Below are 12,677 nucleotides of genomic sequence, written 5' to 3' on the forward strand. Positions count from 1 at the left end.
GCAGAGTTATTTAAATCTGGCACTGTTGAAGTGTTGCTGGTAAATGCAGTTCATTAGTGTTGGGAAGAAGTGAAATCTTTTCTCCTGATTTTTTCTTTGCTCACACGCAAAGAAAGTTAAAACATGACACAGGATGCCTTGTGCCTTTTTATTAAACCTTATAGCAGTTAATTTCACTCACATTATTCTGACTGTGGGAGTCATGATGCACTGGTACGGACACTGGCTCTGCAGCATGCTGACAAATTTCTGAAGTACATCATCACCCTGGTTTATATCGGGGCTGTTCTGGCTCCTACATGATACTTTTCTTGCCTGGACCACAGCGCAGCTGTAGGAATGCACATAACGTTGTGCATCCCTCTATTAATAGAACGGTTGGTGCAAGGGTTTCAGCCTTTGCTGCACCCAAGGGTGGCTTCTTTGGGGGAGAGGATTAAAAAGAGCGACAGGACACATTGGTAACAAAGTCAGAGAGCCAGTGGGGAGGTGGAAGGAGGGAGAGGTCAGACGAAAAGCCCCTCTTTTGCTGTGTATGTGAAGCAGCGTGCACTGAACTTGTTAGCGAGCTGTCTGGCCCCTTACACACAAGGGAAAGGGAGGGGAGCCTCTCCATCCCATCGCGCCTGGCAGGGGGTTGGCTCCTGATGCTGCTGTGCTGCTTGTGGTTTCAGCACAGACCCATAGAGTTGGGTGAGGTCGAGATGGGAGAGCAGGAGGTCCTTCAGGGTCAGACACGCTGTGATCCTACGGGGGAAGAACGCAGGAACGGTCATTGCAGGACAGTAGGAGGACCCACAGGGATCCCTGGGGATGGAGGCAGGAGCGGGTTCGCAGCACTACTGCTTTTCCATCACTCATCTGCAGCAAGTGGGAGAGATTAGTGCAGCTGTTGGATGTTATTTCCCAGGGCCCTGGGTGTGGAGGCCAGGAAGGGGGTTTTTTTATCCAAAAGGAGATGAGTATCTGGACCTGGGTGGGGTTGCACAGGAGCTGAAACCAATTTGCCATTTCTCATCTCTCTCACGTTGCCTTGCCCCAAAAGAAGCAAAAGAGAAGCAAAGGAATCCTTTCCTGAAGGAAAATATGTTTATAATCTCCTAGTTTTTCTTTCATAGGTGGTGAAAATCCTTGTTTTCAAAACCATCCTTTCTTCATCTCCTCCTACTTGTCAGCCTTCCCTACAGCAGACATTGCCAGTGCAGAGGCTGGGAGCCTGCTCTTCCTGGTGCAGACATGAGTCAACAGCAGGGAATCACTGATCTTTCTCTTCTGCCCAGTTGTATTATTTTTAGGTCCTAGGCACAGGATTTTCTTTGTTCATGAGAGCCACATGAGTTCTGCAAATAACGTGAGACAGAAAGGAGAATAATGACAAATACAGAAATATATATGGTACATACTAGGGATTTCAGTGGGAGGAGTTAGACAACTTCATAACTCAATTATGTATTAATGACTTCTGTCTAAGGGTATGTTTCATTCTTGTTTTGTTTTCTTTGCTTCTATTTATTGAAGTTGCTAAAGAGCACAAACAGGAAAGGAACAAAGTGATATCAAGCTTTTTATTTTAGGTGAGACCTAGAAATTCACACTGTTTTTCTTTGTTGACATCCCCAACATGAGCAACTCTGTCGTAGTGAGCTGCATGGGTGAAAACTTCAGGGTTTAGTCTGCTCTTGTGTGGTTTTGGAAGTATAAGTAGAAGAATGGTAAATGCCACTTTCGCTTTCCCCCTGCCAGTCTCAAGTAATGCAGAGCATAGCATTTGTTTAATTTCTTGGTAACAAAATGATGGATATAAATATTTGGTATTTGCATCTTGACTACTGAAATATAAAATTTAGAAGGATTGAATGTTTGTCTGCATTACTTTTAATCAAAATCAAGACTGATTATCTTGCTGAAAATTTGGCTTTGCATTTCCTTTCTAAAATGTCTTTCCATTTCTTAAAGAAGAAAAGCTGTTTCCTCTGCTGATAAGTTTGAATTGTCTCAGAGGAGACTGTAATGCAAGGCAACAGGCACTGCTAATGTAAACTTTTCTTGCATAGGTGCCACTTGTCAAAAGTGTAGCAAATCCTGGCTTGCCTCTTGAACAAGCTTCACAAAGCACTGACTATTTCTTTAAGCTTGTTAAAATGCTTTTATATCCTAATTAGCATTACAGATTTCAAGAATACTAACTTATTTTAGTAGAAAGCTTTTTAATAGTGTATTTTTACACAGAGACCTTGTCCAGCATTTGAAAAAAAAAAAAAGTGCACTGGTGTAGTAATAATTAAACAAACTTGCCTGGTATAATATGTAGCCTGAGCACCAAGTGCAGCCCGGTTGTTGCACTGTTATATTTTGGTTCTGCTTTTGTGTTTTAGTAGTTGTGATTTCTTATCCTCTTGCTTTGTCCACCTCTGCCAGGGAGCCAGAGCCCTGGTATTACACTGGCTGTGTACAGGTATGAATGACTCCAAAACACAAAGACAATTGCGAATTGAGCTCATTTTCAAACAGCCTTAGCTGCTAAAAGCACTTTTTTCCTTTTTCCTTAAAATTGAATCTCTGTGCTTGGAACTGAACAGTTTTTTTCTTGCTATTCTGTAATCATATTTATAGAAAAATGGAAGACTGTGGCCAAGATTAGCAGTCACATGATAATATAGCAGCTTTTATTAGCTACATCTGGAAACTTACCTTGCAAGTGAAGTGCTTTTATCTCTGCACAGGTGTTGAGCCATTGCTCTGCCTGTTCTGCAAACAATCTCAAAACCTGTTCCCATCACTGTTCTCTGCAGCCATGCCATCCGTGTTTGACTTGGCACTGCACATGAACAGACTTATGAAATTTTAAGGAGAGGGAGGGTTTTTTGTTGTTTTGTTTTATTTTTTTTTAAGTTCATCATGAGCAAAGTATTACCATATGTTTCAGATGCTTTATTTGATATGCTGGACTTTTCAGATGTTCCATGATTATTTAACTTTTTTTTTAAAGCAATTTAAGCAAGGTGAAGAAATGTTCATACCACCTAGCATTCCTTTCTCTTGTCCTTCTTAGACTGTGGGTTCAGATTTAAAAATACTGTAGGCATTGACACTACCTAAAGATGGAAAACAGTACTGATGACAAAATAGGGAAATTAATGGTTAGACTTCCTTAAAAAAGCTAATGCTTCCAGTTAATGCACTGTTAGGCATGGCAGCTTACTCCATTCTAAATTAACACAAGCCTTAGTCCATGCAGCATGATGCTTGCCTTAACTAGTTAGGTTTTGACACTTAGTACCTGCAGAGTTTTTCTTGGAGGTGCTGTGGGTCCATGACTGCATCTGCATTGCCAATCGTGTTCAAAGCTCAAGTCATGTCATTTGTGAGAAATTCAGACTCCCTTCCTACTTGAGGTGAGGGGAAGGAACTCGGCAAAAACACAGGCAGAAAAAAACATTGTGCAGACGCTTGGACCAACAAGGTGTGTATTTTAAATAGCTTGAGTCTGAAGCAAGCCCAAGTGAGGTCTGCAGAGCCTGAGAGATCTCCTGAGCTGGTGGCGCGGTGACACCCCTCAGCATCAGGAGCAGCTTTACAAAGATCTCCCTTGCCCTTGGCAAGCAGCATGGGCACAAGGTGCTGGAGCAGTGAGTGGAGCCTGCCAGGTCACCTGCTCGCCTGGAGAGCCTGCCCAGAGACGCTGTGCCACATCTCTCAGGGAGGGCTTTTCTCGGGTTGTTTTTATTCCAACTCTCCAAACTGCAGCTGCCTGTACAGGTGTGCCTGGACCACAGAGACAGGCATGGCATCCACGGGTCCCTGCCATGCTCTAGCTCCTGTGTGATTCTGTAAGCTGTGCCACCAGGGCAAGGTGCTGAGCCAGGGCGTGGTGCATTTATATGCTCTGAAGAGCCTGCATCTTGAAATGCCAGGCATGATTTATCTGTATGTTTCTTCTTTCAGACTGGTGCTTCTTTTGACTGAATGGAAAAAGAGCTTAATCCTTTTTCCAGCTTCTCTTTTTGGTTGCTGCTTCTTCACCCACAGCAAGGAAAAGAAAAGAAGACTAAGGAAGAAAGAGAAAAATACAGAGGGGTGTTTAATTCTGTGCTCTGTAAAGAGAGAGATGCATTACGTTTGCTTGGGGGGAGGGGAGGCAGTTCCCTTTGCATGGAAAACACCATTTTTAAATTGCAAATTTTTACTGTCCTGAGGCATAGCAGTTGATACAGGTGTACTGTGAAGGACTTTCACACGGGTGTCTGCTTGGAAGATTAACTCTGAAGTGCAGCTTTTGATGGGAGGCCTAAATAAACTAGTGCTTAAAATCAGCATGTTGCACAGCCAGTGGAGGTCAGGGAGTGCAAGATGGATGAGTCACACCTTCCCGGTCTGCAGGAGGTCTGGCTGCTTGCCAAGGATCACTGGCAAGGATCACTCTGCCCAAATCTTGGGGGTACAGTGGCAGGACCCAGCTCTCCCAGTAACTCTGTGGTTCCTCAGTAACTCTGTGCCTGCCTCATCGCACACAAGGGGATACACCCACTGCATTGGGTTGCTGGGCCAGAGGAGGCTGGGCACACTGGCCTGGAAATGCCTCAAAAGGCCCTGAGGTGTGAGGGTCTGTGCCCCTCTGCAGAACAGCCGGCAGTGCTCCTGATGGTGCAAGAGCATTGCTTTCAAGCCTTCGACGTTTGAATGCTGACATCCAGGAGGAGTATGCCAGAAGCACTGCTTGCTTTCACGCAAGGCATTTTCATCACCTCTAAAAGTGAGTTTATTTCAGTAGCCTGCAACTTCTTCAGGTGACCGTCCTAACCCTTTAATGCCCTCCTTCCCCAGTGGTTTTGGTGGTTGTGTGTGGTTTTGTTTTCACTGAAGATGAAAGCTTTGCCTCATAGAGTAGGTGCTGCCAAGTAAGCTGGAGAAAGGCCGTAGATGCTGATGCTGGAGAAGTACTACGTGTTAGCATTTCCCCACCACCACCAGCGATTCTTGTCACATTCAGCATACCTTTTTAAGCAAACATTAGCTTTGTAGATGGCATTGGTTCGGTATTTAATAGAATGGAGGAACTGTGCTGGCAATAGCTGTAAAGGTAGGATGCAAGGGAATTGACAGGAGAGTTAAAGCGCACAATATTTGTGTCCAAGCTTTCTGGGTACTCTGATAACAAAGGCCATGTTATATACACTTCACGCTTGCTTCTTTCACCACTCAGAGACTGAACGCAGTTGCTTTGTGGGTGACTTGGTTATCTCTTCATTTTCAGGGAATAAAAAAATGGCTGTGGGAGTTTACACAGTGATAAAAAGAACAACAATGGGAGTTTGTTGAGGACAGGACAGGGAGGAGGTGGTTTCAGGATTTTGTCAGAAGTCATTTCTAATTGCAGGATGTTTTTTTAATGAGTAGGCACACGTCCTTTTCCTTGATGTAGAAAGCAAAGATGGTATGGGAAGGACTAAGGCAGAGGGAGATGTGAAAAACTCCTAGTGCCTATATAATATTCTCACTGACAAAATCTGACTGCTTCACATTCACTGGTATTTTCTTCTGTGAAACCCGTGCTTTGTTTTGGAGCTGGACCTGTAACCACAAGGAACTATGTTGAGTGAAACTATGTGTCACTAGCTGAATGCAGAGTGGACGTGACCTGTCATGCTGCAGAGCTCAAATTCCAGATATTTAGAAGGCAGTAGGCTTGTTTACATATTGGCCAAATGTTGCTGCATAGCCCTTACTGCCTGCAGCACAGCTGTGGTTATTTAATGCAATGTTTCATTTGAGAAACCTTTGCTTAGCTGAATTTGGGATTTGAGAACTTAAGAAAACGAAAAAATCACAGCAGTAAAGTGCAGGGAGAAAAAGGCATTGCTTCTGCATTTTTCTTCAGGGCACACTGGCTGAGAAGGAGGTGTAAGAGTGTCAGAAGTGTTGAACCTGTTTCAGGTCTCCCTCCTCTGACATTTCTCCCCTTCTAGTTTTCCTTTTAAAACAGTATATTTCTCATAAAAGCTTGGAAAAAAAAATCAGTGGAAGTTTATGGAAAGGAAGGGTGGGGAAGATTCACACATGAGTATTTGAGTGGTGTACCATAGTATGTTTTAAGCAGTGGTTATAAAAGGTGCTATTTATGCATTTACAGCTGCTTGCTGCTTAGGTCAGATTTAGCATCTCCTTCTCACTGATTTTTTAAAAATGTTGTTTATTTTAACAGTACTTCTTAGTAAAAATTAAATGGTGTAAAACTCATTGAAATATTTTTGGTTGGACAATGGGAAGGTTGTCAGAAGGCTGTGGTCTCAGCTGCCATTTTACTGCCTGCCCTTGTGGAATTGTCATGTGGAATTCTCATGTGCTGTATTCTTTAAACTTTCAGTGAACTTATTAACCACAAAACTGGTGGAAAGTGACTGACTGAAATGGCCTTTATGTGAGAATCGGTTTTTGACATGCTGTGGCTTCTTTTTTTTTGCATTTAGCAGGTTCTTGGTATCGTGGGGCGAGAACAAGGAGGGTGTCCTAAAGCAAGAAGAATGAGAAGAATGGTAGTTCTTAGGCTTGCAGCAGTCAGTACATCATTTATATTTTATTCCTTTGCTTTCCAGGTGTGACATCTGTTGTATTACCTTTCGTACTCATCGTGGCTTACTGCGCCATAATGCAGTCATCCACAAGCAGCTTCCCAGAGATCCCATGGGAAAGCCTTTCATTCAGAACAACCCTTCGATTCCAGCAGGCTTCCACGACTTGGGATTCACGGACTTCTCCTGTAGGAAGTTCCCCCGCATTTCTCAGGTATTCTTGTTCTTCATAGCGTAAGATACCAGCTGCTACAGCACATACCTTATGAAGTCATTGAAGGATTCATCCTTGCTGAGACAGAGAGTGCATGTAGAATATTTTGTGGAAAACACATTACCACTGTTTGTGTAGGCTTCAAACATTTTCTGCCTTTTGTTTTTCTTTTGTCATCTAAAGAATATTGGCACTGGGTTTTTTTCAGCATTCCAGCGGGTAACTATCAGTGTAAAGATGTATAAAAAAATTCTAAAGGAAAACTTCCGTGATATTAGATCCTTACCTCTTCCAACCTGCCCATTAGTTTTCTCTTTCCCAAACCCATCCCACATCTGAAATCAGTAGAAAGGACACATGGCAAAGAAGACATTATTTTAATTTACTCTGACAAGGATATAGTTGTAAAGTGAAAGGCTTTATTACAAAAAACTTTAAGCAGACACCTTACTTACTAAACTTTGACATCTTCAGTGATTTCTTCACTAAACATTCCCAGGCACCTTTCCACGATATTCCTTGTGTAAGGTCTGAGGGTTTTGCACCTTTGAGGGAAAGTAGCTGGGGAGAGGCAGAGAAGTAGTCTGTAAAGATTTTTCTGAGGGCCATAAAGCTTTCTGTTGGTTGATATTACTTCTCCCTCTGTCAAACCTTGCTTGCCTTAGTTAGTTTTGGTCAGGATGCAGCTGCATATCTATAAAAAAAAAGAAATCAATAGCACAATCCAGAAGGACTGTGCTTAGTCAGTGTCTGCACTTCTTTTATTCTACTGGGATTAAAGCATTGGTTTCCAGCTCTTCTGGCTGCAAGGTGGTAGACCTGAAATTTGTTGCTGGTCCAGGGGGAGCATATAGATCATTCTGTAAGTCTGTTACAGTTTTGGTGTAAAAGTTACAAAATTAGAGGAAAAAGATTTTTAAACAACTTGGGTTTTTTGGTTGGTTTTGTTTGTTTGTTTGTTTGTTTTTTAAATTCGTGGCAGACATTTAAAATTATTAAGGGATTGGTATTTTCCTTTTGTAATAACTTTGCTTGCACTGTGAGACAAAACTTATGAGGTATGTAGAGTATATAAAGGTCTTGACAGCCCTCTACTAGTATTTTTCTTGGGAGAATAAATATAATCAGACTTCCTTACCTGAAATACTTTCTACTTTAGGCTCTGAGTTTCATTGATCTGCTTTTGGGGGATATTATTTTGGTTGGTTTATATTGTTTTGCCTCTTTGGATGTTGTTTTTTTGTTTTTGCTTCCTCTCTTCCTAGGTTCTTTATAGTAGTAGAGCTAAAAGAGGTAGTCTTACTGCCCAGTTTACTTGTGTAGTCTGCTGAGGCTCCTGTCCTGTCGGTGACACGAGAGAGGTTTCTGGTAGGGAAGTTCATGATAGAAAAGTATTTGAGAGTCTGAACAGCCATCTGAAGGAGTTTGCCTTTATAGAAGGGAACTTCTGAAGAATCAGCCCCTAATTCAGGTATACCACTTAGGAGACTAAAGGCTGTGGAGCAGGAACATCTCCATACCAGGTGGGTGGTGGCTGCTCTAAACCCCTTAACTTAGGCAGTGGAAAAGAGAGTGAGCTGTTTTTGTTTTGCAGTAGCGTGTGATGCCTTTCCAGTTTAAGATACCCACTCTAAATATTATTTTTGCATGTCTTGCAGGTCTGGTGTGAAACAAATTTGCGAAGGTGCATCAGTGACTTCCATCGATTTATTTGCGAGATGTGTAACAAGGCATTCCCCATGCTTTCAGCACTCAAACTGCACACAGAAACTCATGTGGTGGATCAGGGAAAAGACAAGCACAAGCCACAGTCCACAACCCCACCTGGCGAGAACCCAGACCAGAAAGCCTTCATGGCATCCTTGGGCCTACAGTACACCAAAGACATCAAGCCTGTCAAGCAGGAGGACAATACACAAGATGAGGTCCAAGAAATGCGGCTCAGAGCACTGAAGAGTAACCTACCTCAGGAACCTGGCAGCACCAGCCTGCTCAGCCTCTCTCCTCTGGAAGCTGCCTCCATGGGAGGGTCATTTTCAGTCCTTCCCCCTACAAAAGAAAACATAAAGCTTCTCTCGCTGCAGCCTTTCCAGAAGGGTTTTATTATCCAGCCTGACAGCAGTATTGTGGTGAAACCCATCTCCAACGAGTCTGCCATCGAGCTGGCAGATATTCAGCAGATCTTGAAGATGGCTTCTTCCGCTCCTCCTCAAATCAGTCTTCCTCCACTTTCTAAGGCACCTTCTGTCCCTGTGCAGTCCATTTTCAAGCATATGCCACCACTGAAGCCAAAGCCTTTGGTAACGCCCCGAACAGTTGTTGCAACTTCTACACCTCCTCCTCTTATCAGTGCCCAGCAAGCCTCACCTGGCTGCATCAGCCCAAGCCTCCCACCTCCCCCTCTGAGGCTGATCAAGAACTCGGTGGAGTCCTCCTCCAACTCTCATCTCCCTCAACCAGGAGCCAAATCAAGTCCTTCCTCGCAGCTGCTCCTCCAACCCAAAGTAGAGCCTTTAACTCAGCATGAGATGAAGACACAACTGGAGCAGGACAGCATCATCGAAGCTCTCCTGCCTCTGAGTATGGAAGCCAAGATCAAGCAAGAGGTCACAGAAGGAGACCTCAAAGCCATCATTGCAGGGGCAGCGAACAAGAAGACCCCAACCATGAGGAAAGTTTTGTACCCCTGCCGTTTCTGTGATCAGGTGTTTGCCTTCTCTGGTGTCCTGAGAGCTCACATCCGTTCTCACTTAGGTATTTCGCCATATCAGTGCAACATCTGTGACTACATCGCAGCCGACAAGGCAGCACTGATCCGGCACCTGCGGACGCACAGTGGGGAGAGGCCTTACATATGTAAAATCTGCCACTACCCATTCACAGTGAAAGCCAACTGTGAGAGGCACCTGCGGAAGAAGCACCTCAAAGTGACCCGGAAGGATATAGAGAAGAACATCGAATATGTCACGAGCAATGCCGCAGAGATGGTGGATGCCTTCTGCTCCCCAGACACTGTGTGCAAGCTGTGTGGCGAGGACCTGAAGCATTACCGTGCCCTCCGCATTCACATGAGGACACACAGTGGGTGCCAGAAGAAGAAGCCATTTGAGTGCAAGGAGTGTGGCACAGCCTTTTCAGCTAAGAGAAATTGCATTCACCATATCCTCAAGCAGCATTTGCATGTGCAAGAAAGGGAGATTGAGAATTACATCTTAACGGTGGACTGCAGTGCCCAGGAAAGCCAGGCAGACCCGTCTTTATTGGAGGACAGCACTTATATGGACCACAAGCCCATGGCGCCTTTTCTGGAACCACAGAATGGCTTCTTGCTTGGAACATCGTCTCACGTTTCCATCAAGCGTGAACCTGTGGGCAGCTTCCCCATGGATTTTGATGAGCCGTTGGATTTCTCTCAGAAGAGCAAAAGCCTGAGTGCTGTGCAAGTGAAGCAGGAGAACCTGTTCGGCTCTTCTCCCCTGTCCCTTTATGACTGTTCCATGGAGCCTATCGACCTGTCCATCCCCAAAATCCTGAAGAAGGATAAAGATGATGTCCCATGTGAAGCCAGGAATCAAGAGTTGACTGCTTCTGGAAACAGTGATAAAGCCTATAACTGTCTGCAGTGTCCTTTGGTTTTTGGTGCCAATGGGGGCTCAGAGACAAACCGGGGTGTCAGACATCCCCAGCCACTGAAAGGTTCATTGCATTTGACTGTCCCGATCATTTCCCCGGCTCTCCCTGGCAATTCTGCCTTGCTGAGACCCTTGAGGCCTAAACCAGCACCGCCACCTCTCTTGCCAAAGCCTTCAGTAACTAAAGAGCTGCCACCGTTGGCTTCCATTGCACAGATCATTTCATCTGTGTCTTCTGCTCACGCTTTGCTGAAAACAGAGGCTCCCGACGCCAGTCCCAAGGCGGTGAGCAGCTCCACTGGGTGTGACAAATCAGGGAACGCCAAAGCTAAAGTGACAATCGTGACTGCTGTTCAGAGAGACTCCAGCCTGCCCAGTGACCTGTCTCAGGCATGTGATCCAGAGCAGTCTCCCGTTGCTGATGCTGGGCTGACTAAGAAGAGAGGTAGAAAGAAAGGAACGAAAAATAAGCCCAAACTTAGCAGTAACGTGGATCTGGAGTCAAGTGGGGAGTTTGCCAGCATAGAGAAGATGCTGGCTACCACAGACGCTAACAAATTTAGCCCGTTTCTGCAGTCCACTGACAATTTCAAGGAAGAAAGTGGCAGAAATGGAACAAGTGAGGATGAGAAGGAAACTGCCAAGGATAAGCTGCTGAGAGGGAAGAGGAACACTTATTCAGACTGCCTGCAAAATATCCCTTGTCCTTACTGTCCTCAAGTCTTTCCATGGGCAAATTCCCTGCAGCGGCACATGCTCACTCACACAGGTAAGAGCACTTTGTGCTCACAGTAGATTGTGGCCCCTGAGGATGTTCCTTATGGAAGGGCCTCTCTGTGGAGGAATCTTCCTTTCTTGTTCTCTCTCTGGTGTCTGAATTGTATTCTTCATTAGTTTGCAAATCCCTAGCTGTTGCTATTGTATAGTGGTAGTGATAGATTTTTCAGTAAGGAGATAATCTCTGTGCTTTTGAGTATCAGAAGGTAAATTAAACTTCTAATACCCATTTGACTTCACTGGCATAACTTAGTGTACTTGGGAAGAGACTCAGGTTTCAGTTGTTCTGTTGTTCTGTTGTTGTTATTGTCTTATCTTAAAGGAGAACATATGTGTTGAATATTTCATTGTGCCTTACATGGTTTGTTTGGCTGCTTCTGGTGGCTGTTTATCTGCATAAGTAATGATAAAAAGATCTCTAAAAATTAGAGCCACTAAGTATAGAATTGTGGCAGGAAAATAGAATAATATAGTGTTTATCTTTTTTTTTTATCCTTGCGGTGGCTTTTATTTGACAGATCAAAGAAGGAGGGTGCAAGAAACTGCTCATCCTGAGCATTATGCAGTAGCTTGCCTCTAGGAAATATTTCTTCTCAGAGATAGACAGCTAAAGGTGGGCACATGCCCTAGGGTGTGGAGATGTGTATGGAATCTCTAGTGTTGTGCCACTGTGTAAGTAACCTCAAACCTGGTGTAAACAAAAGGAGGAATTGGGTAGGGAGATTTATCCTAGGTCTGGGGTTATTTTTCATTCTTCACTATAAAGGAAATACTGCGTTGAATGCTGTGATGATTTGAAGTTCTCTCCTTTTTCCACCCACACTGTAATAAAGTAATTAGTAGATTCTCATCCTGCTCAGAGAGAGTGAGGACAAAGCTCTACTTGCTGCTGCTCCCTTTTAAGTCAGTCACAGTTGTTGATGTTGTTTACTTCATTATGCATCTCAACTCCTGGCATAAAGAATAAAAATTAGGGATATATGTAAGAAACATAGGGATTTGAGTACAGCCTTATAAAAGTTAACTTTTTTTAAAAGAAATTGAGGTTTCCTGAAGCAATTGATTCACGTCTGTGCTAAAGAGGGAAACCTGAAGAGGTAAAAGAGGTTAGCTAAGAGGTTTAAAGGGAATCTGAGCTGTGGAGCAGTCCCTATTCCAGTTTGCTTTGGGTGACGCAAGGACATAACTTGCAAGGTATCAGTGCAACAGTGAGGCTATTGTTTTCTGGTCCACAGAGACCAAATTATTTCATCTTATTAAGCATACAGTTTACTTTCAGTGGTGAAGGAGAGCTCTTTACTCGTATCTCAATTGTTTTCCAACACCCTGGTCTCCAAAAAAAATAGATAGTTACTGAAGGACTGTTCATGAGACAGAAAACAATGGAGAGGCTTTTCCCAGACTAAGAGGTTTGACCTGCTTATTGATGGCAGACTTCCAAGGTAGCAGCACTGGTGTAAACCCTTAATGAAGACAGGAAAATGC

General features: G+C 43.9%; 1 protein-coding gene across 5 annotated transcripts in view; it reads left to right on the forward strand.

Annotated features, from left to right (window-relative positions):
• The window catches only part of RREB1 (ras responsive element binding protein 1), a 125,018-nt gene that overhangs the window by 91,557 nt on the left and 20,784 nt on the right, over nt 1-12,677 (forward strand). For all 5 annotated transcript variants that reach the window (XM_050306462.1, XM_050306488.1, XM_050306497.1 and 2 more), the window contains 2 exons: nt 6,594-6,783; nt 8,442-11,184. In XM_050306462.1, the coding sequence (XP_050162419.1) occupies nt 6,594-6,783; nt 8,442-11,184 (2,933 nt within the window). The remainder of the gene's footprint in view (nt 1-6,593; nt 6,784-8,441; nt 11,185-12,677) is intronic.

The sequence above is a fragment of the Myiozetetes cayanensis genome, unplaced genomic scaffold (genome assembly GCF_022539395.1).
Source record: "Myiozetetes cayanensis isolate MyiCay16 unplaced genomic scaffold, myiCay2020 scf1, whole genome shotgun sequence".
NCBI lineage: Eukaryota > Metazoa > Chordata > Aves > Passeriformes > Tyrannidae > Myiozetetes > Myiozetetes cayanensis.